General features: G+C 41.1%; 1 protein-coding gene across 1 annotated transcript; it reads left to right on the top strand.

Annotated features, from left to right (window-relative positions):
* The first annotated feature begins 111 nt into the window (after positions 1 to 111).
* Positions 112 to 27,362, top strand: LOC134480135 (uncharacterized). The gene is made up of 9 exons (XM_063266363.1): positions 112 to 301; positions 1,330 to 1,498; positions 17,261 to 17,336; positions 20,062 to 20,127; positions 22,520 to 22,742; positions 23,776 to 23,944; positions 25,159 to 25,308; positions 25,944 to 26,130; positions 27,078 to 27,362. Exons 1-9 carry the CDS (start codon positions 175 to 177, stop codon positions 27,090 to 27,092), a joined length of 1,182 nt encoding a protein of 393 aa, XP_063122433.1. The 5' UTR covers positions 112 to 174; the 3' UTR covers positions 27,093 to 27,362.
* The last annotated feature ends 465 nt before the right edge of the window (positions 27,363 to 27,827 follow it).

The following is a 27,827-nucleotide window of genomic DNA, read 5'->3' as shown; positions in this document are numbered from 1 at the left end:
GGGAGATTATTAGCAGAGAGGCAAAGTCTGTTCACCATGACATCAGCTGACCCTTCTTGAACATTCTATTGTGTCCTAGAGAGTTCTTGGCATCCTCTGTGATGTCACCAGTGTTGTAGTAACCATCAGTGCCCTACTTTTTCTCAGTCCCTGCTTGCAGATACACAGGAAGACATGTATTCCCCTCTTCGCAAGCATTTTGGGAGAGTGAACGTCGATTTTGGACAGAATGCAGTGAGGGAATCTTGCCTTTCATCAAAAACAAATGATGGACAAAGAAAGCTGGCCTGGGGAATGCGGAGTAAGTACTGTGAATTGTATGCTGAGCTTTCTTTCAGAGGGAGAATGGACTTAGCCTGACCTGTCTAGCAATAGGCCACAACAACTGGAGTATCAGCAAAGGATTCCATGAAGATCACAATTCCTGAAAGTCAAGGATTTGAGAACATTAGTTTGCCCATCCCCAAAGGGAAGATTTGGTAAGGTCAATGCTATTATTCTGTGAACTTCTGGCCTTCACTTTTAACGTGCATATGTTACATTACATTGATATAATAACACGATCAGGAGACACTGAGTGTCCAACTTTATTGAATTTAGACAGAGCATCAATCTATTTCACTCTCATTGCTTCTTTAAATAAAGTAGATCTCTGTCTTTAGTATCAGGGAGAGAATTATGCTTCTGGCCTTATGTTCTTAGAACTCCTCTGACTTTTTCTAATTGGCAGAGATGGGACATCCTTAGTATTATAAATTAGAGTTTGTGTGTTACAAACATTTTTTTACAGTACTAAAACTATTTGTAGCAGGTAGACCAAGATTCAGCCTGTAACCAATTGGCACTTCTGTGGCCAATTTGGTGTTTAACTTAGGGGAATTGATAAGTCCGTTGACCATGACATCCCCCGCAATGCTTTTTAAATCCAAATGGTGTGGCCTAGAGTATCAGTGCAGGACATCTGAGTATCTCCAATCACTCAAATCTTTTGGAGGTTGAATTTATCATCTGACTTCTGAAAATACAGCGGTGAGGGTCCTGAAAGAAAGTTGTACCCTGTTAAGTTGATAACAATCCCGTAGAAGCCATCTCTGTGGTACATGGAGCATGGGTCAGCAGGCATAGGGAACACCCGGCATCTGACATCTCTTGGTCTCTATAGAGTGCTGGGAGACTTGACTTCCACTGAGGAGGTCTCTTAGGCAACAACAAACTCTTTGTGGTGACACTGTGTTCTACACATGTTCTCCTCCTGTTTGGGGCTTGCCATGGTCTAAGCACACTCATCAGTTTCCCCAAAAATGTTCACTTGTGTTCTTCTACCTACAGAGGATGGGAGACTGACATCATCCCCTGGCCCTGTGGTAATCAACAAGGAGGCCAACACGGAGAACACAGAAGAGCAGAGACTGATTAGACAGCTGCAGTCAGCTACTGAGGAGAGAAATGAGCTAAGAGATCTCCTGACTTACGTGACAGAGAGATACAGGAACAACAGGTATGCATTGCTCCAAACTGCCTTGTGTCACTCATGGACCTGCAATGTCACCTCCATCGTATTCTATTAAGCTGTAGGGGTCTAGTAAGCTGTGCCTCCCAAAATACTCGTCCTAAACCTCATTTCTGATATAGAGGAGATCAGAACCTGACCCTTGGTCAGGAGTGAGATGGGAAATGGTCTCATCTGCTGCCTCCAGCTGAAAATCTGAACTTGTGGCCTTAGTGAGGATTCAGGGATAACGTCACTGGAGCATGAGTTCCCAGTGTGCATTTGGAAAGCCCTTGACAGGTGGTAGCTTTGCAAGGTTCTAGGTGCTGTGAGTTTGGGTGTGTGCTAGGAAGGTGACTGAGTGAGGACTCTTGTTGCAGTAGCCTGAGGTGACAGATCCCAAATTGTTCATCTCAATGTTTGACTAGATGGCCAGAGACACAGGGCTTTTCCTTCTTTTTTGTTTACCTCTGAACCAATAATGTGGCATGCATTTTTTCTGATTCTGATTGTGTTCTCCGTTTGCATATTTCCCTTTCTTTTTCATTCTCTTACTGTTTACTTTTCTTTTCCTGTGTGTGTGTGTCCCAGTTTCTGTGTCTCTGTGTGTACACACCTACATGCATATGCGCAATTTTTATATGTTTATATTTCCCCCCACACTTGGAATCTAGGGGACTATGTTCTTTCCTGAGTATATTCATGTATAACAATTTCATGGTGATGTGAGTGCTTTGTTTTTGGAGCCCCTATTTCAACTGCACAGTTCTTTGACAATGTGGTCACATTTGTCTGTATATTTGTGCCATTTGGGCAGATTATACTTTTGTGGCAATTTATGGTCTCAACTCCATAATTGTGTGAATTGTGTGTCTCTACAATATTAATTATTCAGGATGTAGAATTCCTGTTGTCAAAACAGGAAAATTGAAATCACAGTTTTCTAGGTCTTGGAAGTGGGAGAGCTGTGGCCTAGGCCCTTGTTAGCATAACTAGCTTGACTGCAGATCCAGCCCTTCTGAGTGAAGAAAGGGAACCTGGGAACCCTTTATCTCGATGCCAAGCTTATGGTGTCCTGGGCCCAGAATAACAAGTTTCTGAAGCTGAAGAAGCTCCCAATATGTAGAACTCAGAAATTGTCTTCCCAGGGCTGGGGTACTAGAAGACCCAGCCTGAGTTCATATATTCCTAAACGCAGATGTTCATTGGGTTTTACTCTCCTAGGGCCAGCCGCTACATCAGGTCAAATCCATTTTATGAAAAATTGAAGATAAAGGAGAGGGAGGTCATGTCATTACTGCACAACTTAGAGATGAGGAACATCGAGCATTGTGAGAAATTTCAGGAGCTCCAGAAGGAAATTAACTTCTATCGGTGAGCACTGGTCAGAGAGGCCATTAACTCTGCTTTGCCCACAGGTGCCATCCTTTGTTCTGATTGGAGGTCTAGCAGCTCTGGCTCCATGTCTTGTGCTCTTTAAACATCACTGTGTCCTGGGCCTTTTGGACTCAGTTTTTAGGTCCTCAGGAGACTGTTACTCATACCCAGAGTGTCTAGGCATCTTCAGAAGGCTCTAGGTAGACCAGTACTTATTCAGCTCACCAAATGGCTAATAGGCTGAACTGGGCCTCTGCGGTCACACCAGGTTTAACAAAACTCAGTGTGTGGATCACATGGATAACATGACCTTCCCTTAATTCTACTGACCTCCTTTGAGGGTATTTGCCCACTATTTATTAATGTTGTCCCCATGCCTTTTGCTTCCATGGATAGATGTATATCCCCTGTTGTTGTGGAGAGAAATGAAAGCTTTTTGGTACTTGTGTCACAGAAACAATTTAGTCTTCCCTGAATTGGCTGTTTGATGTTTGTGCAGCAGCCTTGTGTGTATCAAGATGTATTCTATGAAGTTTTCACTGGTATCTGGGTCCAGAGCGAGTTTGTGAGACTTGGGAGTAGGAATGGGAGGAAGAGGGTGCAGGATCTAACTATGCAGTGTGTGTTTCCAGGAACCTGCCCAGCCGGATCCATATGGACAAGATATGTATGCAGAAGAAGTTGTTCCCATTCAGAAAGGAGAGCAAAGCAGAACAGCTTGATTCTGCACCGCTGCTACAGAAATTTTTGTTTGATTTGAACAAGAAAGATAAAGACGAACAGGAGAAAACCAGCAACCTCCAGACCAAGCAACATCTGGTAGGGACAAGCAGCTGTGTCAGCCTAAAAATATCTGATTCCATTTGCCAATTTGATACATGTTTACTTTCCCTACCACCTTAATAATGTACACTCCAACAATACAACCACCTCATGCAATGGAATGTTCATTCCTCTGTCTGTGCACTAGTATTCTGGGAAGACAACCACTTTTCAGGAACTGACTTATGAACAACTATGCTTTGGTGCTATTTTTGAAGCTGCAGTCTGGAAATGGTGACAGATGAATAACCTATCATATAACTGCATGTCCCTGTGATAGAATGGATGCTATGTAGCGTTTTGAACAAGTTTTGTTCCTGTGATAAATGATATTCTGTGGTCATGTGACCTCCAAGTTGGGAAGCACCTTTCAGGGATAAGAACCGAGTGAAAATGACAGATTATTCTTTGTCATTGGTTTTAATCTTGGTGACAGGTTGACTTCTCCTTTCATCCTGCAACCTAGTGAGGTCTCTTCCCATTGCCCTGTTCTTGGTTTGCACTGGTTAAAGTCTGAGGCCCAGATGGGCAGCCCACATTACTGTCAGGGTTGCTGTAGATTTTGCCCTGCCCACAGACACACCAGCAATGTTATCAGTTAACAAATCAATGGTGACCTAAAATAGAGCTGAATGGGTAGAAGGCAGCAACCTGACAGCTGGCATGCAAGTCCCCAACACATCAGTTTCTGAATAACTGCCTTCCTCTCCCTGGTCTCAGAAATTGCAAAAGAGCTGGAATGGGACACACAGCAGGAAGAGAGCCTCCTGAAGAGTAGGTTGCTTTCTCAGGATTCCCCTGTGGACCTCCATCCTGGATAATACCAACAATTTTTGGATGAATACTCTCCCTCATAGTTTAATTTATTTTTTGCTAAGAAACACTAAATTTATCTTTCACTAAGCCAGCCTGACTGATTGATATCTTATTCTCTTCCTGTTTAGGATAACACCATTTGAGAGACCACTTGGGGACTGCATTGCCATTTTGCCTGCTAGAGGAGAAACAGCAATATAACTGTGCTTCTAAATGTTCACTAAGAATATGCTGTTTAAAATATTTTTGTTATGATCTTAAATGAATTTTTTGTTTTGTTATTTCATAGTTATATGTTCTTGTTAATATTTTTCACATCTGAAAATACTTTTAGATATTTATATTAATATTCATTTTAATCCTTTTTTGTTTTAAATTGTATTCCTTATGAATAAAACTTGATATGTAACTCTTGACTCTTGAGACCATCTTGCTTATTCAAGTGTTCTGTCCCCTCTTGTGCTCTTAGAACTGACAGCTAAAGATGGATTCTGCACGGTCCAGAGTTGCTGGGCTAAATAGTAAATTCAAAGCCACCAATGGTTACCTAGAGTGATAGTGTGTTTTGTGTGGATAATGTGTTCTTTTCTTGGATGTACATTTTATGATGTGATCACTGCCATACTTTATCCATGCGGTCATGTTTTCTGCTAATCTTAATAAAGCAGTCTACAACACACGTTCATTATTGATCCTGTGTAGCACATTTTGACTAATATACACTCATATTTGTAGAGCTGCAGAAAAATTGACATTTCCAAAGGTATATGTAAGTAATCCTAATGGAGAACCATATGCTTCAGTCTTTCTTGCAATACACTGTCAATATACCCCCACAGATAATGACCTCCAAAGTCATGTTGGGAAAAAGGTTTTGATAAATGCTGTTGTCCTAGACCATACATATGCTGTGTTTTTATTGTTGTGGATTAGGCGTAGAATGATCATTTATGTCATTGGGTCTTTTTCTCTACTGTATGTCTGTGGCCTGTCCTGGGTGAATTTCCCTCATAGTCCAAAAGAAGGAATCACATTCTCTGTTGTAGATTATTGTTGGGAACCATGTGCTTCTTCTGAGAGAGCAGCAGAGGTTCTAACCTGTGAGTCATCACCACAGATCCTGCAGGTTCTAACCTGTGAGTCATCACCACAGATCCTGCAGGTGGCTTTTGTCTTTCCAGGGCATGTGCTCCCTTAGGTGGACAGGGTACCTCAAATTAAACAGAGAGATCTCAGGAAATGTGTATTCTTACTGAGCTGTGCAGGCTCAATGTGTTAGGCTACCAGGCATCCAAAGAGGGCTCAGGTGGCCCCACTGCTCATTGAGGATTCAGGATGTTCCTCCAGCATCACTTAGTTTCCATATAAGAGCAGATACTTCACCTAGTATCAATGATGACCATATCTACTATGCACATTTATAAAATACAGAATGGAAACCATCTTCCTGTAGGCCTGCTGCACATAATGAATTCTTTTGATAGATATTAAGAATATTATCTTAATCTAAGCCGTTTAGGGAGGAACCTCAAGAGCAACCATAGTGAATGCAGCCTACAGCTGTGAGCACATGTTTCTTTTGGATAGCAAGCCTGTGCAAATCCAGAACCTAGGTGGGCCAGTTCAAGCTGCCCTTTTTCCGTGGCAAATCTGGGTTCCTGTTGTAAAAGTATTTTTTTCCAGGTGACTGATTTCCAATTTATGGAATTGAACTGACTTACTCAGAGTCTGAGTTACTCAGAAAGTTAAAGTTCAGAAGGAATGATCCAGAATGTCCACAAACAGTTGCTGCGACACCAAGGCTTTTAAGAGCTCAGCATCTAGAGAAGCAATGTATTGTTTGTTTATTCTCAAGCATAGGTCCTCTAGTCATTCATTATAAGCTGACCATGCCACAGAACGTGTCGTCTGTATCAAAACAGAAGCTAGTGGTAACTAGATATCCACCACACTTTCACATTGCCACTGTATTTGAGCTTCTCAGTTACTATGAAAGGACCTGGAAGAGCTTGTGTCTTGCTATACATATTCCTAATTTATTAGCCTTCAAGACAAGGTGTGCTTTGTCTTGCTAATGCTACCACTGGCATACAATACCTTGCATAATTTCTACTGACATCTGTGACAGGAGACAATAGTTGAAGTTATCCCTTACTTGAATAAACTGTTCTTAGAGTAAATTGTAGTCTGAGGGGCCTTCCATTCTCTCTGACATTGTAAACATTTCCAGTCTTCAGAAAAGTCTGTCACTGTCCAGTACAAATCTTAAGATGTCCACACTGTCAGCTAGGTGTCTTCATCCAGCTTGCCCTGTAATTTTGTGTAACATTAATAGTGTTCCAGCCTAAGGATTTAATTCAATGTTACAGTACTTGCCAAACATGCTGAAAACCCTGGTTTCCACCCTAGTCCTATGTGCTATGCAAAAAGAAAATAGGGAACCCCAATTGCATTTGAAGTTTAGCCTCCAGTAAAAGAAGAGCCTTCATAGGACCTTTTAAGTAACTCTAAGCCCCAGCTTCACCACAGCTTCCTCCATTGATTTAATAATTAGTGTATTTTCATTAATGCTCACCATATTTGTGGTTTGCAAAAAATATGCACCATGTCAGTAAAGTATGGGCGTGTGTGTGTGTGTGTGTGTGTGTGTGTGTGTGTGTATGTGGGTGTCTTTGATTGTTCATGTCTATGTTTGAGCCTGTTCTTCCATGAACTCACTATAAAATTTTACAAAATGAATTAGAAGACTACAGTGAAAACTGTCGAGGTGCATGCAGACTTGGGTTACTACTCTCCCATGGTACCTTGCAGATAACACTGAAATTGTTGCCTACATTAATACAGCCTAAATCCAGGCTATGCATGATTCTCAGTGAGACTTTGACATCGGCTCCACTACAGAGAGTGGCAAAACTTCATTTATTACATGCTCTTGTTACCAAGGTGAGGGAATACTTCACCCCACAGAGAGTCTGGTAGGTTGTGATGGCAGCAAATGAACTCCCTTTTCCCTGTCCTGCCTGACTTTGCCAGCAGAGTGGGCTTTCCTGCAAGAAAAACTTTCACATGCTTCTTTAAAAGCACCTGTTCCTCACATCTAGATAAACTTGAAAATAGGCTTCTCCAAGTCAGTCTGAGTGCTCCTACTCCCAGCTCAGAGCTCTAACACCATAGGATCCTCCAGCCACACTGAAGGGTAGGTCCCATGGAGGAGTTAGAACAAAGTATCTCTTCTGAGAAGTGACTTAAAACAGAAGGTTGAGAAGTGATACTCAACCCCCAAGTGCTTCTTCCTGGAGAAAGCAACCAGATCTCCCTGTTAAACAGTGTAGGCTCCCACATGACCCAAGTCTTTGCCTGGGGAAATTTTCTGGAGCTTAGTTGCCCAGTCAGAATGGGGTTGCATTCTTGATCCATGTTCACTCCTACAACAAAAGTTCCTCCCCTAGAAGCCCATGAGTTGACCCAGGTCCTTCTAGGACCAACAGACAAGAGAGAACAGAGTGCATCCAAGGGGAGAGAAGAGGGCAGAATTGTTATAACATGGAGAAACTCCCCAAATCGGCCACCTAACAACTAAAGGGTTTGTGCATATTGTGGATTACAGAATCTTAAGGACAGACTTTTCTGTAACACCTGCTTCTGAAGCTGAAGTCTACTGTGGGTGGGATTATCCCAGCAGGGAGGAGATCTGAGTATCCAGGCCTGGCAGGCTTCTTCATTCTCCTGGAAGTAATTGTTGGTCAGCTCTAAATCTGAAGTGGGAGTTGGTTTTTGTCAACTCAAACAGATGATATTTCAATTCTCATCCACTATGTGAGAAACAGACAGTTACCCACGGGGGATTTGAACTTACTTCTATAAAAGTGACTGTGGGCCGAAAGAGGGAAACCATTCCTGCCTTTAGCATTCTGCCTTTATCAGAGACTACAGAGACTAGCTTCCTGGACAAACATGTCCAAGCAGACAGACGTAACGGAGAAAATTGAGGTAAGAAAAGTAATGGGGACCGTGATTTCACATTGTGCCTTTAGCCAGAAAGCTCTGCTGTTGATAATGCAAGCAGCCTTGGGACTGCTAAAACTTGTCACTATTTCATGGTTTCTCTGCACTTAGGACTGCCTCAGGTCCTCCTTATATGAAGGCCTTTCTTTTAAAAATAAATTGTATAAAGCAATGTTTATCAACCTGTGAGGCACAACCTCTCACACAGATTGCATATCAGATACCTTGATAACAGATACCTTGCATATTATGACTTATAAGAACAGCAATATTTATTACGAAGTAGCAATGAAACAATTTTATGGTTGGGGTCACCACAGCATGAAGAGCTGTATTAAAGAGTTGCAGCACTAGGAGTGTTGAGACCCACTGCCATAGAAGCTGACACATGGGAACAGACTCCTCAGATGAGGAGAGGCACATGGCAAGGGATACTGTGTCCCGTCCTAGGACCCAGAGGCAGAATCTATCCCAGGAGTCTGTGTGCTCATCTTGTCTTCAGTTCTCCCAGGTTCAAGAAGAGCATTGATCATCTCAGGAGAGTCAGCTTGCACAGCCCACATCAGGCCCAATGCTTCCCTTCACAGAGAAGGATGTGGGTGTAACTGACAGCCAGTGAGACTGAGGGATCTGATGATCATTTGCTCTGAGCTGTGGTTTCTTCACCTGTAAAAAGGAGGCGTTTCTGCTGAAGTGGGTTGTTGTGGAGATGAACAGAACATACACACTGATCAGGGCCTCCCTGGCATGGTTAATTGGAAATTTTCTCTGGTGATGCATTTAAAAGTAAAATCTCCACCCACGTGGGGTTCAATGCTGGGCACCTTAAAGATGGTATTAACGTACTGTGACTGTAATGCTACCTCGAATTTACACCCTATGCTCTTGTTTAAATTTAAAAAGACGAATCAAGTACAAACTGCCAATATGAAATAATCATGATCAGAATTGAGCTAATTCCTGTGAAGTCATTTAGTTTTTCTTTTTCTGCATCTATATTGAAGGCATCTAGAGTAGCACTAAATGAGATCCTAAAGCCTTCTATTAAAGTGCTACTCATCCATTCCTCTCTCCTGAGGACCTCTCAGGTGACTAAAGGAAACCTGATTTCTTGTCAGATTGTTCCCAGCTGGTGTGATCTCTCTGTCCATGGACCTTGCCAAACGCTGCAGAGCCAATGTGCTGTTTCACAACACAAAATCCAGACATTAATTTTATCAATGAAGTTCCCGGACTCAGATGCTGTTGTCAACAAAACTCCCAAGGGTCCTTCCTAATTCACTGACCTCCCAGAATAAGGGAATTCTTGTTCCCTCTGAACACTTTCCTAAAAATCCTTCAACTCTAAGACTTTCCATTGCCTTAGCTACCTTCATTTCCTTTCAAGTCCTGCCTTGAATGCTCTGGACCTAAGTGCACTCTTTACCTTTGCAATAAAGGTGTGTGGTAGGTGAGCCATACAGTAATAAACTCGATGTTTACAGGAAACAGCTCTTGCATAAATGTCTGTGCCCTGGCGATGCTATACCACAAAATAGTTTTTCATTAAATAATACATTCTTGGAGATCACAGTGTGATCAGATATTTTGTAACCCAACTTTCAAATGTTCTCTATTATATAAATCAAGTTCCCTCATGTGTATTCTGGTCTTTCTCTGTCATGTCTGATTGCATCATCGTAGGAATCCCAGGGAACATAAATCATGGGCTTTTGAAACTGTTGTATATGGCCAACCAGGAAGGAAACCTATCCAGGAGGCTACTGATACTTGACACACAAATTTACCTCCCTATTTTCATATAGTTTATGGTAAGAGGTCATCATTCCTGACCATGTCTCATTATCCAGCGGGATAATAAATGGAAGAATTGGGATCAAGGAGGTCACCACACAAAGCAAAAGAATCCATCTCAGATGAAAATGTATGGTGTATTGAATCCAAAATATCCATGAATTTCAGGACACAATTTAAGGCCAAACCTAAGGATAATAGATATAGAAGTGAATTGCAATGGCCAAAAAAATACAAAAAGCCTACAGAATGCCAAATTAATTGTACCAGAAAAATTCCTCCCTTCACATAAAAATTAAAACACTAAATTCACAGATCCAAGAAAGAACATTAAAAAGGGGTAAGGTATAAATATCCAGTACCAAATGAATTCAGACCTATTTGAATTACACCAGAGTTCTCAATAGATACACTAATAGCCAGAATATCTTGGGCAGATGTAATGCAGACCCAAGCTCCTATACACTGTGTAATTCACAATCACCATAAATGAAGAAACCAAGATATTACATGACAAAACTAAATTTAAACAATATTTTTCTCTAAGAAAGCACAACATAGGACAATAGGAGTTAAACTACAAGACAACGAACTAAATTTTACCCAAGAATATCCAAGAAATTAATCATCTCACAATAATTTCAAGAAAGAGAAGCACACAAACATAATTTCCTCTATAACCAGAAAAAGAAGAGAAAGCAGCAATCATTGGTCTTTAATATCTAACCAGACCCTCTGTGACCAAACCCACAGCTCCTAGGGATTTAACTGCCATCCAACTTGTATACAAGTATGGGTCTATGGTCCTAGGTACTGTGTATGAGGATTGATTTATTTTGTATCAATGTGGTTGTAGGACCTTGATTCTGCTACGCCTGTTGCCCCACCAAATGGAGATCCTAGAGGTGTGAGGTGGGAATGGATATGTGTGAGTTGGGGAGCACTGTTATATAGGGAAAGCTGAGCAGAAATGCGATGATAGGCTTCATTAGGGGATTTTGGAGAGAGGAACAACATTGGAAATGTAAATAAATAAAATAAACAATTAATAAGAGATAGCCAAAAATCAAATAAAAAGTAAAAAGGTAAAGGAAAAATTAAACCAACCAAAAAAAAAAAAAAAAGAAAAGAAAGAAAGAAAAGAAAACCCTGTAGGGGACTGACCTAATTCTGCATGTATTTTAAAGCTAATTGGTAAATTGGTAGAAAGTAAGACTGGTTAAACCTCCCAAAAAAGTGACTCTGCTCCCAGTTAATTGTGATTATAAAGAAGCACAGCAGAGAGATGGTGGAGGTGAGTTTTTGAGGGCTTTGCTAGAGAGGATCACTAGGAGGGAAGAAGGAAGAAGAAGCTACCAAAGAAGAAAGGAAGAATGGTTTAGCTCTGAACCCCATTTTTTAATAGGGTTATTTGTTTCCCTGCGGTCTAACTTCTTGAGTTCTTTGTATATTTTGGATATAAGGCCTCTATCTGTTGTAGGACTGGGAAAGATCTTTTCCCAATCTGTTGGTTGCCGTTTTGTCCTAACCACAGTGTCCTTTGCCTTACAGAAGCTTTGCAGTTTTATGAGATCCCATTTGTAGATTCCTGATCTTAGAGCATAAACAAAGAATTCACAGCTGAGGAATGCCGAATGGCTGAGAAACACCTAAAGAAATGTTCAACATCTTTAGTCATAAGGGAAATGCAAATCAAATAACCCTGAGATTTCACCTCACACCAGTGAGAATGGCTAAGATCAAAAACTCAGGTGACAGCAGATGCTGGCGAGGATGTGGAGAAAGAGGAACACTCCTCCATTGTTGGTGGGATTGCAGACTGGTAAAACCATTCTGGAAATCAGTCTGGAGGTTCCTCAGAAAATTGGACATTTAACTGCCTGAGGATCCAGCTATACCTCTCTTGGGCATATACCCAAAAGATGCCTCAACATATAAAAGAGACACGTGCTCCACTATGTTCATCACAGCCTTATTTATAATAGCCAGAAACTGGAAAGAACCCAGATGCCCTTCAACAGAGGAATGGATACAGAAAATGTGGTACATCTACACAATGGAATATTACTCAGCTATCAAAAACAATGACTTTATGAAATTCGTAGGCAAATGGTTGGAACTGGAAAATATCATCCTGAGTGAGCTAACCCAATCACAGAAAGACATACATGGTATGCACTCATTGATAAGTGGCTATTAGCCCAAATGCTTGAATTACCCTAGATCCCTAGAACAAACGAAACTCAAGACGGATGATCAAAATGTGAATGCTTCACTCCTTCTTTAAATGAGGAAAAAGAATACCCTTGGCAGGGAAGGGAGAGGCAAAGATTAAAACAGAGACTGAAGGAACACCCATTCAGAGCCTGCCCCACAGGTGGCCCATACATATACAGCCACCCAATTGGACAAGATGGATGAAGCAAAGAAGTGCAGACCGACAGGAGCCGGATGTAGATCGCTCCTGAGAGACACAGCCAGAATATGGCAAATACAGAGGCGAATGCCAGCAGCAAACCACTGAACTGAGAATAGGTCCCCCGTTGAAGGAATCAGAGAAAGAACTGGAAGAGCTTGAAGGGGCTCGAGACCCCAAAAGTACAACAATGTCAAGCAACCAGAGCGTCCAGGGACTAAGCCACTACCTAAATACTATACATGGACTGACCCTGGACTCTGACCCCATAGGTAGCAATGAATATCGAGTAAGAGCACCAGTGGAAGGGGAAGCCCTGCGTCCTGCTAAGACTGAACCCCCAGTGAACTAGACTATGGGGGGAGGGCGGCAATGGGGGGAGGGTTGGGAGAGGGACACCCATAAGGAAAGGGAGGGGGGAGGGGGATGTTTGCCCGGAAACCGGGATAGGGAATAACACTTGAAATGTATATAAGAAATACTCAAATTAATAAAAAAAAATATAGTAAAAATGGCCATTTTACCAAAAGCAATCTACAGATTCAATGCAATCCCCATCAAAATACCAATCCATTTCTTCAAAGTGTTAGACAGAACAATTTGCAAATTCATCTGGAATAACAAAAAACCCAGGATAGCTAAAGCTATCCTCAACAATAAAAGGACTTCAGGGGGAATCACTATCCCTGAACTCAAGCAGTATTACAGAGCAATAGTGATAAAAACTGCATGGTATTGGTACAGAGACAGACAGATAGACCAATGGAATAGAATTGAAGACCCAGAAATGAACCCACACACCTATGGTCACTTGATTTTTGACAAAGGAGCCAAAACCATCCAATGGAAAAAAGATAGCATTTTCAGCAAATGGTGCTGGTTCAACTGGAGGGCAACATGTAGAAGAATGCAGATCGATCCATCCTTATCACCCTGTACAAAGCTTAAGTCCAAGTGGATCAAGGCCCTCCACATCAAACCAGACACACTCAAACTAATAGAAGAAAACCTAGGGAAGCATCTGGAACACATGGGCACTGGAAAAAATTTCCTGAACAAAACACCAATGGCTTATGCTCTAAGATCAAGAATCGACAAATGGGATCTCATAAAACTGCAAAGCTTCTGTAAGGCAAAGGACACTGTGGTTAGGACAAAATGGCAACCAACAGATTGGGAAAAGATCTTTACCAATCCTACAACAGATAGAGGCCTTATATCCAAAATATACAAAGAACTAAAGAAGTTAGACCGCAGGGAAACAAATAACCCTATTAAAAAATGGGGTTCAGAGCTAAACAAAGAATTCACAGCTGAGGAATGCCGAATGGCTGAGAAACACCTAAAGAAATGTTCAACATCTTTAGTCATAAGGGAAATGCAAATCAAAACAACCCTGAGATTTCACCTCACACCAGTGAGAATGGCTAAGATCAAAAACTCAGGTGACAGCAGATGCTGGCGAGGATGTGGAGAAAGAGGAACACTCCTCCATTGTTGGTGGGATTGCAGACTGGTAAAACCATTCTGGAAATCAGTCTGGAGGTTCCTCAGAAAATTGGACATTGAACTGCCTGAGGATCCAGCTATACCTCTCTTGGGCATATACCCAAAAGATGCCTCAACATATAAAAGAGACACGTGCTCCACTATGTTCATCGCAGCCTTATTTATAATAGCCAGAAACTGGAAAGAACCCAGATGCCCTTCAACAGAGGAATGGATACAGAAAATGTGGTACATCTACACAATGGAATATTACTCAGCTATCAAAAACAACGAGTTTATGAAATTCTTAGGCAAATGGTTGGAACTGGAAAATATCATCCTGAGTGAGCTAACCCAATCACAGAAAGACATACATGGTATGCACTCATTGATAAGTGGCTATTAGCCCAAATGCTTGAATTACCCTAGATCCCTAGAACAAACGAAACTCAAGACGGATGATCAAAATGTGAATGCTTCACTCCTTCTTTAAATGAGGAAAAAGAATACCCTTGACAGGGAAGGGAGAGGCAAAGATTAAAACAGAGACTGAAGGAACACCCATTCAGAGCCTGCCCCACAGGTGGCCCATACATATACAGCCACCCAATTGGACAAGATGGATGAAGCAAAGAAGTGCAGACCGACAGGAGCCGGATGTAGATCGCTCCTGAGAGACACAGCCAGAATATGGCAAATACAGAGGCGAATGCCAGCAGCAAACCACTGAACTGAGAATAGGTCCCCCGTTGAAGGAATCAGAGAAAGAACTGGAAGAGCTTGAAGGGGCTCGAGACCCCAAAAGTACAACAATGTCAAGCAACCAGAGCGTCCAGGGACTAAGCCACTACCTAAATACTATACATGGACTGACCTTGGACTCTGACCCCAGAGGTAGCAATGAATATCCTAGTAAGAGCACCAGTGGAAGGGGAAGCCCTGCGTCCTGCTAAGACTGAACTCCCAGTGAACTAGACTATGGGGGGAGGGCGGCAATGGGGGGAGGGTTGGGAGAGGAACACCCATAAGGAAGGGGAGGGGGGAGGGGGATGTTTGCCCGGAAACCGGGAAAGGGAATAACACTTGAAATGTATATAAGAAATACTCAAGTTAATAAAAAAAAAAAAGAAAGGAAGAATGGATGTGATGGAGAGGAGGGAGGAAGCAGGACAGCAGCCATGAGTTAAGACAGAGGAAAGCCTGGTCCTGAGGGCTGTCCAAGTGGAACAAAGAGCAGCCAAGATGCCACACTGTAAGAAAGAGTTCAGAGTCATTATTTGGAAATTAGACATAGTTCCATGCAAAACAGGCAGCTGCCCAGCTACTGTGCTGATTATGTGATATTATAAATAAATTAAAAACTACGTATAACCAGTAGCCACCTCTATAGAGGATCCTAATAGGAATACTTTATTTGCAGGGAAGGATAAAATACCAGAGGACACAGCAAAAAAATTTACACCACTAGGACAGTCAATCAAAAGTAGCCTACAAAAGTCTTAAAAATTAACAAACTGACAATAGTTAACACAGAAGTTTAAATAATATTTACATATCAATAACCTCAATTCCCTAGTAAACAATCATATATTTCGCCTGAAACAGGACTGCCATCATGAGAGATATAGAGGGTATACTAGGGAAACAGAACAAAGAACCATGTCCCTTTAGCAATCCTATGCAGTTTCTCTATCTAGTTGACAGAATAGATTTCAAACTCATCCTGTCCAGAAGACATAAGGATATTCACTTCATACTTTGCAATTACTAAAACATACTACAATTCTAAATATATACATATTAACAAAGGCTACCCAAATTTAAAAATGTATGTTATCAGATAGCTACAGATAGTTATAATAGTGAAACTACAGATTAGTTATAATAGTGGTTGTGATTTGTTTATTACTTCTCCATTCTGACAACTTAAGAGATCATATGCAAATAAACAAAATAGGAGAAGCAGAATTAAGTGACATGATCAGGCAAATGGAACTAAAAAACTACAGTGAACTATACATATATTTTCTATCAGCCTGTGGACATTACTCCAAAATTGACCACAGATTAGGATAAAAACAAGCCTCAGAAAATATAAGAAAGTTGAAGGAATGTTGTGCATTCTATCTGAGCCCAAAGGAATCAAACTGGTATCACACAATTAAAAGTACAGAAAATACACACACTCATGGAAAGTAAGCAACATATACAATACACTACTGAAGGATCAGGTGAGAAAAAAATAAGGAAATATTAAGATTCCTAGAAATGAGTGACATTGAAAACACAACCACCATCCACAGATCTATATGATACAATAAAAGTTTATGAATTATGTTACAATCACCAAAGCCAGAGGAGTGAACCCATATAATCTCTTCATCTTCTGTCAGAGGTAGAGAATGTGGAGTGTGCGCTATTGGGATTATGCCTTGAATTGGCTTGCCACCTTCCCAACTTCCCTTTGCAATGATAACATATGTGATTTGGCATTACACATTGGATGTGCGTAATTGGCCATTTGATTTCATAGAGGGAATAATTAAGGGACTGCCTGCAGTTTTATGAAGCTCTTTGGACAAACTGTGTAGACTGTGAAAGACTATAGGGCTTTTGGAAAGCGAGCTAAGTGCATTTTTCATTACGATATGTTTAAGATCCTATGGACAATTGGGAGTAGAATGTGGTCTTTTGAAGGATAGTGGCTCCCATAAACTCACATGTATGAATGTTTGTTGCTGATTAGAGGAAATGTGCGGGAAGAAGTAGAAGATATGTTGTTTTTTTTTTTTTTTTTTTTTTGTAGGATTGTTATGGGATTGGGTTTTGAGGTTCCCAAATTCCATACCATTTATACTTAACTCTCACTTTCTCTGTGTCCAACTTGCAGATAAGATGTAAGATCTCAGCTAGTTCTCTAGAAACATGGTGGCCTACCTGCTGCCATGTACCCCCACATACTGATCACAGACTCATGATTCTTGAAACAATAATCCCCAATAAACTCTTTTTTTGAAAAGTTCCCTTGCTCATGGTGTCTCTTCGAATCCTAGAAATAAAGACCGGAAGGAACACTTAAGTGAAAAATTTCTCAATAAAATCCTGGCAAATAAAATTCAGATATATCAGGTAGCATGATCAAGTTGGCTTGCCTCCAGAGAGCAAGAATGTTTCAACAAATACAAATGAATAAACAATACACAACATGAAATCAAGAACAGGAAACACATGATCATTGCACTAGAGGCAGACAATTTCTTTGGCAAATTCTCACAGTGATACATGAAATAGTCCTGGAGAATCTGGGATATGGAGAAGATATACCTTAACATTATAAAGACAATTTAGAAGGCCAACAGCATCCTAACTGGAGAAAATCTTAATGCATTTCCACTAAAATAAGGAATATGTCACAGATGTTCAATCTTTTCATCTAATCCAAGTAGTATGTGAAGTCTTCTCCAAACAATATGAAAACAGAAATATGTAAAGGCATGTCCATATGACGGAAAGCAGTCAGAGTATTCTCATTTGTAGGTGATATGATCCATATGTAAAGAACACTACGGTTCCACTAGAAAATTCTTACAGCTCATGGACCCACACACTGAAATCACATTAAAATCAATAAAATTCCTGTATACCAACAATAAATATCAACAAACATACCAAGAAAACAAACACATTCAGAATAGCCTTAAAAATCTTGTAATAAATCTAAGAAAGTGAAGACATGTTACAATGAAAACATTAAGAAAAATAACAAAAAACTGAACAAACCAGAAAATGAAAACACTTCTCATTTTCATGCATCAGTAGGATTAATATTGTTATATCAAATCCTACCAGAATCATCTACATGCTTAAATCCATCCCGTCCTAATTCTGATGTAGGGCTTCAGGGAATGAAATAAAGATCTCAACCAATGAAAGCACAAATGAGCGGGGCAGTCAGATACTACTACATAGTATACATTACATCACTGCAGAATGCATCACCTTTAATAATTTCAAGTTCATTTTGGGGAATAGTAAAAAAGAAACCAAGTCTGTTGATATCATGAGAAGAGACACAAAGTCTATAGGAATTATATAAAATACCCAGATATTGGTGTATGTACTTATCAGCCTCTGGGTTTTGAAAAAGAGGCCAAACTAAGAAACAAAACAAAACAAAAAACCCACCACCACCACCACCACCTCCACACACAAAGTGCAATTTTCAACCCGTTGGTTCCAACTACTTCCTGGGGCAATCACATAGAGACATACTTTATTCAGGATATTTACATCACCATTCAAAAGAGTAGTAACCTAACTTTATGACTTAGCAACGATATAATTTTGTAGTTGGGGGTTGGTTACCATAAGGTGAAAAACTGTATTCCTTGAGATGCTTTTAGTCATGGTATTTTTTTGCAGTAACAGATATGTGACTGATATGTAAAATGGTACCAGCACTAGTGGACTTGTTTTTGTGAGGAATCTCTCTCATTTTTTTGGGGGGGGGACGGTGTAAGACTTTGGATAGGGAAAATTTTGAAATATTTAAGCAGATCATAACACTCCCTATTAGTTTGCCACATGGGTGACATAAGTATTGTGAGTAGTGTGCAAAATAGAGCCTCTCTGATGAGACTTGAAAGGATGGAGGAATTCTATTGGTGACTGGCTTAGAGGCAATTAGCAATATTTTGGCAAACAATCTATATCCTTTCGGCCTGTATACTAACAAGATACCTGAATCTAAATAAAAAAGTAACTGACCGATAGTTTTGAGCAAAATCAAAGGTAGATAATGTGTGACCTTCCTCAAAGGTGTGAATGTGTGTTCATATTTTCAATTGTTAATGTAGCCAGGACTTTAGTTAATCCCTCCACATTCAGTACCTGGAAGCATTTGAAAGTGCAAGATCTCACAGGATTTGGAAAATATCCCAATTATCGTAAGGTCCCCAAACTTGTTGTCACCCCACAAAGATATGGATACAACTTTAATGAACATGACACCCAAACTCTCAAAGGAAGGATGGGTGGCTGCTTATTTGTCAGCAGTGGGTTATAGATGTTCATTGTCATTCAGGGGGTTGGTTGCAATTTTTACTGGTCATGGTCAGAGAGGAAACAGTAAAGGAGATTAGAATCAGGGATATCTTTCTTACTTGCTCTTTCTCTCCTCAAACCTTTTTCTCTGCTATCTATGGTTTTGGAAGCAGGAGAAAGGGGCTAACATGACAAAAAGCATAGATTATTCAATCTTTTTTTATACTAAGAAGCAACACCAAGTGCCAAATACTTTAGGATGACATGGAATTTGAATGATGATAGAATTTCATATTATACTTGAATAAATGATTAAACTCTTGTTTAAGCTATAAGTATATGCATCTTATTCACAATACGGTATAAAATTCTAATTGTATAAAATTACTACTGTACACTGCCATGGATAATTAAGGAATGCAAATAGCACTATCCAACTATAAATACTCAGCGTTCTAGTGATGTTAGGTACTTGTTTAGTTAGGTACAGAAATAAGCTTTATTTAGCTTCTTGTATATGTATTCAAATTAAACAGTAAATCCTTTGAAAAAATTCCACATTTGTGCACTGAGATAGACTTTACATAAAAAGATGGTTCTCTAATTCTTTAGAGATCTGAAGAATCTGCCATTTCAGTTGTCCTAGTAGTCAAAGGCTTTTCACAGTGGGAGAGACCTCAAGTCCGGGCAGTGTCCTCATGCTATTCTGAAGAAAATGATGGGCACTAAAGAACCCTAACTGGAGTGTCCTTCAAATGTGGCAAAGTGGTCATGGGGTGAAATACTGTCCTCTTACCTCCACTGCTGCCAGAAAGCTGTCCAGACTGTGGAGAAGGAGATCATGGGGAAGTCTATTGTCCCAGGCTTTGGAGAGAAAGTGAGGATAGTCCTTCAAATGACCTACTTCACAGTAGTGTTGTCAGAGCCCCTGACCCATTCAATTGACACTGGATGCCACAATGACACAAGAATATTTGCTGACTGTCTGTCACGGTAGCCAACAATTTCTGTCATTTCTTTAGAATTGGAAGCTATTTTCTCTGAATTTCCTGTTTCTTCAGGCAACCTTTCTCCTTCTCAGGTCTCAGATGGAGATGATTAGATAGTTTACTCTTAACCTTTTCTTGTCATGAGACTCAGAAAAGAAAACGAGTTCACCATCACACAGGAGTGTGACAACTAGGTACCTGACAGGACCAGGGGGGACATGGGAGGTCCAGAATGAGGGGCTCGACAGACAACCCACTGGAGCATCAAAATGCCCGCCACAACCGCTCTGGCACCATAAATCCTGAGCCCCTACGGGTTTGACAACAGAGTGTGCATGGCCTGACTGCAGCCCGGGACTTTTCAAAGCTTGTATCACCCCCGAGCACTTCTGCTTGAGCAGAAAGGCAGATGCCCAGAAGCTGCTGCTGTAGTAGGAGGCAGTTATGGCAGTTGGAGGTGGTGGTGGAGGAAGAGGAGGGATGAGAGAAGAGGGAGGACTTTCCCTGGAAGGACCAGAACAGACAACATTCTGACTACTCCAGAACCCCACCCAAACCCAGCCCACCCCACAAATCCCAAGTCCACTGCCAAACCTCTCCATGCTAAGCATTCATTTCTTCATCCCCACTGTGCTCATTTTAGTTTTTTAAACTCCTTTTTTGTTCTCTGTGAATTTCGCATCATGCAGCCCAACTCCGTTGATATCCAACATCACCTCATATCTGAAGTCCACCCTTGCATCCTTCTCCATATCAGAGAAAAAATAATCTATTTGTGGAAGATGAAAAAAGAAAAAAAATGGCTCTATGTCCACAAAAGAGGTGTAAAATTATAAAGATGAAGCACATAAACCCTTAAATTATTTAAAATTAACAAAATTGTTTTTCATTTCAGGAGAGTTGTTATGGCTAATAAGTGCAAGCTATGATAAATAGAGAATACAAAAGCTTAAAAAGTGAGAGAAAATGATTCAGGTACAAAATTTTACACTAATATAATGTAGTTCATGAAGTACCTTCTCCAATTTTGCCAAATACAAATGGACTAAATGTTGTGACAGTCATTCTTATCTGATGTATCCTATAAATTTTCTAATTTTATCTAGCTGATCAGTGTTAAAGATAAAGTTATTTTTTTGGTGTAAAAGGGGAAATGATGAGGTGAGCTCCCTTTGTACTAAGGTGTGTCAACTTTCAATTTTTAGTTCTTTACTGGCAGAGAGCTAAGTGCTGGCAGGATTACTGTCTTGTCATTTCTACGGTCCATCATCAAGTTTGCTATTTTGTAGATGTTTGTCCTTCTCACCAGCTCAACACAAGCTGAGAGATCTCTTAGATGTTGTCTAACTGCCGATTGGACATAATAAAGATCTGAAGGCCAAGATATGCTGCAGAAAGTATGTGGGCAGAACTCCAGGCTTACAGAGGAACATAGGGTGAGGAAAGCTGAAGCTGGAGCTTCAGAATAGACATGGTAGGGAAGTGATATGGACCAAAACAGGGCATAGGGGTTAAGAGATAATCACCAGTTGGGTCTCAAAACTAGAAGAATGGGGTTAAATTTAGAGAAGATAGTGCATGCCCTGTGAAAGGCCTAAGACACAAACTGTCAGTCAGAATCTCATGGTAGAGCTTACAGAGGCCTGTGAGCAATGCTCCTTTGGTGACATTAGTAAAAAGAGGAGAACCCCCAAGCAGCATGAGGGTGCCTCCATTGCTAGCTCCTACATTTCACTTTCCTTTGGCAATTGGAATCCAAACTGTTCCGAACAACATAATGATTTCAACTCTTTCTCCTAAGGGATTTTGTGGCAACTGTCGAAGGCTAAGCTAACGACAAGGCTTCATGAGTGTTCCCATAACACACACCCATGTCGCAACCTAACCTACAGGCTATTTCTTGATGTGATTTCAAGCACGTGTACATAAGGAGACAGGAGAACCTTCTGACTGCTTATTCAAACTGGTATTATTTCTCAGGAATTTTTAATGGCTGATGTTGATGAGTAAGGATAATTTGACTTAAGATGAGATATTTTTGGGCAGGATTTAGAGGGAAAAATTCATTAAAATGCATAAGAATTACTCAGGTTTTTATAATCAAGCCTTGACGAAAATTTGGTCTTGCAAGCAGGAGTTGCTCAGTGGCTATGCCCTGGGAAGGTCTCCAGGAAAGGGCACCTCAGCTTATGCACTGTACAGGGAGATTATTAGCAGGGAGGCAATGTCTGTTCACCATGACATCAGCGGTCCCTTCTTGGACATTCTATTGGGTCCTAGAGAGTTCTTGGCATCCTCTGTGACGTCACCAGCGTTGTAGTAACCACCAGTGCCCTACTTTTTCTCAGTCCCTGCCTGGCAGATACACAGGAAGACATGTTTTCCCGGCTTCGCAAGAATTTTGGGAGAGTGAACGCCGATTTTGGACAGACTGGAGTGAGGGAATCTCGCCTTTCATCAAAAATAAATGATGGACAACGAAAGCTGGCCTGGGGAATGCTGAGTAAGTTCTGTGAATTGTATGCTGAGCTTTCTGTCAGAGGGAGAATAGGCTTAGGCTGACCTGTCTAGCAATAGGCCAGAACAACTGGAGTATCTGCAAAGGAATTGAATTTCCATGAAGATCACAATTCCTAAAAGTCAAGGATTTCAGAACATTAGTTTGCCCATCCCCAAATGGGGGATATGGTAAGGCCAATGCCATTATTCTGTGAACTTCTGGCCTTCACTTTTAACGTGCATATGATACGTTACATTGATATAATAACACGATCAGGAGACACTGAGTATCCAACTTTATTGAACTTAGACAGGGCATCAATCTACTTCACTCTCATTGCTTCTTTAAATAAAGTAGATCTCTGTCTTTAGTATCAGGGAGAGAATTATGCTTCTGGCCTTATGTTCTTAGAACTCCTCTGACTTTTTCAAATTGGCAGAGATGGGACATCCTTAGCATTATAAATTAGAATTTGTGTGTTACAAACATTTTTTTACAGTACTAAAACTATTTGTAGCAGGTAGACCAAGATTCAGCCTGTAACCAATTGGCACTTCTGTGGCGTTTGGTGTTTCAGTTAGGGGAATTGATAAGTCCGTTGACCATGACATCCCCCGCAATGCTTTTAAATTCCAAATGGTGTGGCCTAGAGTATCAGTGCAGGACATCTGAGTATCTCCAATCACTCAAATCTTTTGGAGGTTGAATTTATCATCTGACTTCTGAAAGTACAGCGGTGAGGGTCCTGAAAGAAAGTTGTACCCTGTTAAGTTGATAACAATCCCGTAGAAGCCATCTCTGTGGTACATGGAGCATGGGTCAGCAGGCATAGGGAACACCCGGCATCTGACATCTCTTGGTCTCTATAGAGTGCTGGGAGAGTTGACTTCCACTGAGGAGGTCTCTTAGGCAACAACAAACTCTTTGTGGTGACACTGTGGTCTACACATGCTCTCCTCCTGTTCGGGGCTTGCCATGGTCTATGCACACTCATCAGTTTCCCCAAAAATGTTCACTTGTGTTCTTCTACCTACAGATGATGGGAGACTGACATCATCCCCTGGCCCTGTGGTAATCAACAAGGAGGCCAACACGGAGAACACAGAAGAACAGAGACTGATTAGACAGCTGCAGTCAGCTACTGAGGAGAGAAATGAGCTAAGAGATCTCCTGACTTATGTGACAGAGAGATACAGGAACAACAGGTATGCATTGCTCCAAACTGCCTTGTGTCATTCATGGACCTGCAGTGTCACCTACATCTTATTCTATTAAGGTGTAGGGGTCTAGAAAGCTGTGCCTCCCAAAGAACTTGTCCTAAACCTCATTTCTGATATAGAGGAGATTCAGAACCTGACCCTTGGTCAGGAGTGAGATGGGAAATGGTCTCATCTGCTGCCTCCAGCTGAAAATCTGAACTTGTGGCCTTAGTGAGGATTCAGGGATAACGTCACTGGAGCATGAGTTCCCAGTGTGCATTTGGAAAGCCCTTGACAGGTGGTAGCTTTGCAAGGTTCTAGGTGCTGTGAGTTTGGGTGTGTGCTAGGAAGGTGACTTAGTGCTGGACTCTTGTTGCAGTAGCCTGAGGTGACAGATCCCAAATTGTTCATCTCAATGTTTGACTAGATGGCCAGAGACACAGGGCTTTTCCTTCTTTTTTGTTTACCTCTGAGCCAATAATGTGGCATGCATTTTTTCTGATTCTGATTGTGTTCTCCGTTTGCATATTTCGCTCCCTTTTTCATTCTCTTACTGTTTACTTTTCTTTTCCTGTGTGTGTGTCCCAGTTTCTGTGTCTCTGTGTGTACACACCTACATGCATATGCACAATTTTTATATGTTTATATTTCCCCCCACACTTGGAATCTAGGGGTCTATGTTTTTTCCTGAGTATATTCATGTATAACAATTTCATGGTGATGTGAGTGCTTTGTTTTGGGAGCCCCTCTTCAACTGCACACTTCTTTGCCAATGTGGTCACATTTGTCTGTATATTTGTGCCATTTGGGCAGATTATACTTTTGTGGCGATTTATGTTCTCAACTCCATAATTGTGTGAATTGTGTGTCTCTACAATATTAATTATTCAGGATGTAGAATTCCTGTTGTCAAAACAGGAAAAATGAAATCACAGTTTTCTAGGTCTTGGATGTGGGAGAGCTGTGGCCTAGGCCCTTGTTAGCATAACTAGCTTGACTGCAGATCCAGCCCTTCTGAGTGAAGAAAGGGAACCTGGGAACCCTTTATCTCGATGCCGAGCTTATGGGGTCCTGGGCCCAGAATAACAAGTTTCTGAAGCTGAAGAAGCTTCCAATATGTAGAACTCAGAAATTGTCCTCCCAGGGCTGGGGTACTAGAAGACCCAGCCTGAGTTCATATATTCCTAAACGCAGATGTTCATTGGGTTTTACTCTCCTAGGGCCAGCCGCTACATCAGGTCAAATCCATTTTATGAAAAATTGAAGATAAAGGAGAGGGAGGTCATGTCATTACTGCACAACTTAGAGATGAGGAACATCGAGCATTGTGAGAAATTTCAGGAGCTCCAGAAGGAAATTAACTTCTATCGGTGAGCACTGGTCAGAGAGGCCATTAACTCTGCTTTGCCCACAGGTGCCATCCTTTGTTCTGACTGGAGGTCTAGCAGCTCTGGCTCCATGTCTTGTGCTCTTTAAACATCACTGTGTCCTGGGCCTTTTGGACTCAGTTTTTAGGTCCACAGGAGACTGTTACTCATACCCAGAGTGTCTAGGCATCTTCAGAAGGCTCTAGGTAGACCAGTACTTATTCAGCTCACCAAATGGCTAATAGGCTGAACTGGGCCTCTGCGGTCACACCAGGTTTAACAAAACTCAGTGTGTGGACCACATGGATAACATGACCTTCCCTTAATTCTACTGACCTCCTTTGAGGGTATTTGCCCACTATTTATTAATGTTGCCCCCATGCCTTTTGCTTCCATGGATAGATGTATATCCCCTGTTGTTGTGGAGAGAAATGAACGCTTTTTGGTACTTGGGTCACAGAAACAATTTAGTCTTCCCTGAATTGGCTGTTTGATGTTTGTGCAGCAGCCTTGTGTGTATCAAGATGTATTCTATGAAGTTTTCACTTGTATCTGGGTCCAGAGCGTGTTTGTGAGACTTGGGAGTAGGAATGGGAGGAAGAGGGTGCAGGATCTAACTATGCAGTGTGTGTTTCCAGGAACCTGCCCAGCCGGATCCATATGGACAAGATATGTATGCAGAAGAAGTTGTTCCCATTCAGAAAAGAGAGCAAAGCAGAACAGCTTGATTCTGCACCGCTGCTACAGAAATTTTTGTTTGATTTGAACAAGAAAGATAAAGACGAACAGGAGAAAACCAGCAACCTCCAGACCAAGCAACATCTGGTAGGGACAAGCAGCTGTGTCAGCCTAAAATTATCTGATTCCATTTGCCAATTTGATACATGTTTGCTTTCCCTACCACCTTAATAATGTACACTCCAACAATACAACCACCTCATGCTATGGAATGTTCATTCCTCTGTCTGTGCACGAGTATTCTGGGAAGACAACCACTTTTCAGGAACTGACTTATTAACAACTATGCTTTGGTGCTCTTTTTGAAGCTGCAGTCTGGAAATGGTGACAGATGAATAACCTATCATATTACTGCATGTCCCTGTGATAGAATGGATGCTATGTACCACTTTGAACAAGTTTTGTTCCTGTGATAAATGATATTCTGTGGTCATGTGACCTCCAAGTTGGGAAGCACCTTTCAGGGATAAGAACCGAGTGCATATGGCAAATTATTCTTTGTCATTGGCTTTCATCTTGGTGACAGGTTGACTTCTCCTTTCATCCTGCAACCCAATGAGGTCTCTTCCCATTGCCCTGTTCTTGGTTTGCACTGGTTAAAGTCTGAGGCCCAGATGGGCAGCCCACATTACTGTCAGGGTTGTTGTAGACTTGCCCTGCCCACAGACACACCAGCAATGTTATCAGTTAACACATCAATGGTGACCTAAAATAGAGCTGAGTGGGTAGAAGGCAGCAAGCTGATAGCTAGCATGCAAGTCCCCAACACATCAGTTTCTGAATAACTGCCTTCCTCTCCCTGGTCTCAGGAATTGCAAAAGAGCTGGAATGGGACACACAGCAGGAAGAGAGCCTCCTGAAGAATAGGTTGCTTTCTCAGGATTCCCCTGCGGACCGCCATCCTGAATAATACCAACATTTTTTTGGATGAATACTCTCCCTCATAGTTTAATTTATTTTTTGCTAAGAAACACTAAATTTATCTTTCACTAAGCCAGTCTGACTGATTGATATCTTATTCTCTTTCTGTTTAGGATAACACCACTTGAGAGACCACTTGGGAACTGCATTGCCATTTTGCCTGCTAGAGGAGAAACAGCAATATAACTGTGCTTCTAAATGTTCACTAAGAATATGCTGTTTAGAAATATTTTTGTTATGATCTTAAATGAAGTTTTTGTTTTGTTATTTCATAGTTATATGTTCTTGTTAATATTTTTCACATCTGAAAATACTTTTATATATTTATATTAATATTCATTTTAATCATTTTTGTTTTAAATTGTATTCCTTATGAATAAAACTTGATTTGTAACTCTTGACTCTTTAGACCATCTTGCTTATTCAAGTGTTCTATTCCCTCTTGTGCTCTTAGAACTGACAGCTAATGATGGATTCTGCATGGTCGAGAGTTCCTGGGCTAAATAGTAAATTCAAAGCCACCAATGCTTACCTAGAGTGATAGTGTGTTTTGTGTGGATAATGTGTTCTTTTCTTGGATGCACATTTTATGATGTGATCACTGCCATACTTTATCCATGCGGTCATGTTTTCTGCTAATCTTTTTTTTTTGAAAAATTTTTTTAATTTATTTAATAATTAATAATAATTCTTTGGTTTCCGGGCAAACATCCCCCTCCCCCCTCCCCTTCCTTATGGGTGTTCCCCTCCCAACCCTTCCCCCATTGCCGTCCTCCCCCCAACAATCTAGTTCACTGGGGGTTCACTCTTAGCAGGACCCAGGGCTTCCCCTTCCACTGGTGCTCTTACTAGGATATTCATTG

The sequence above is a fragment of the Rattus norvegicus genome, chromosome 8 (assembly GCF_036323735.1).
Source record: "Rattus norvegicus strain BN/NHsdMcwi chromosome 8, GRCr8, whole genome shotgun sequence".
Lineage (NCBI taxonomy): Eukaryota > Metazoa > Chordata > Mammalia > Rodentia > Muridae > Rattus > Rattus norvegicus.
Note: the sequence above shows the minus strand (reverse complement) of the source record. Positions and strands in the feature narration are given on the sequence as shown.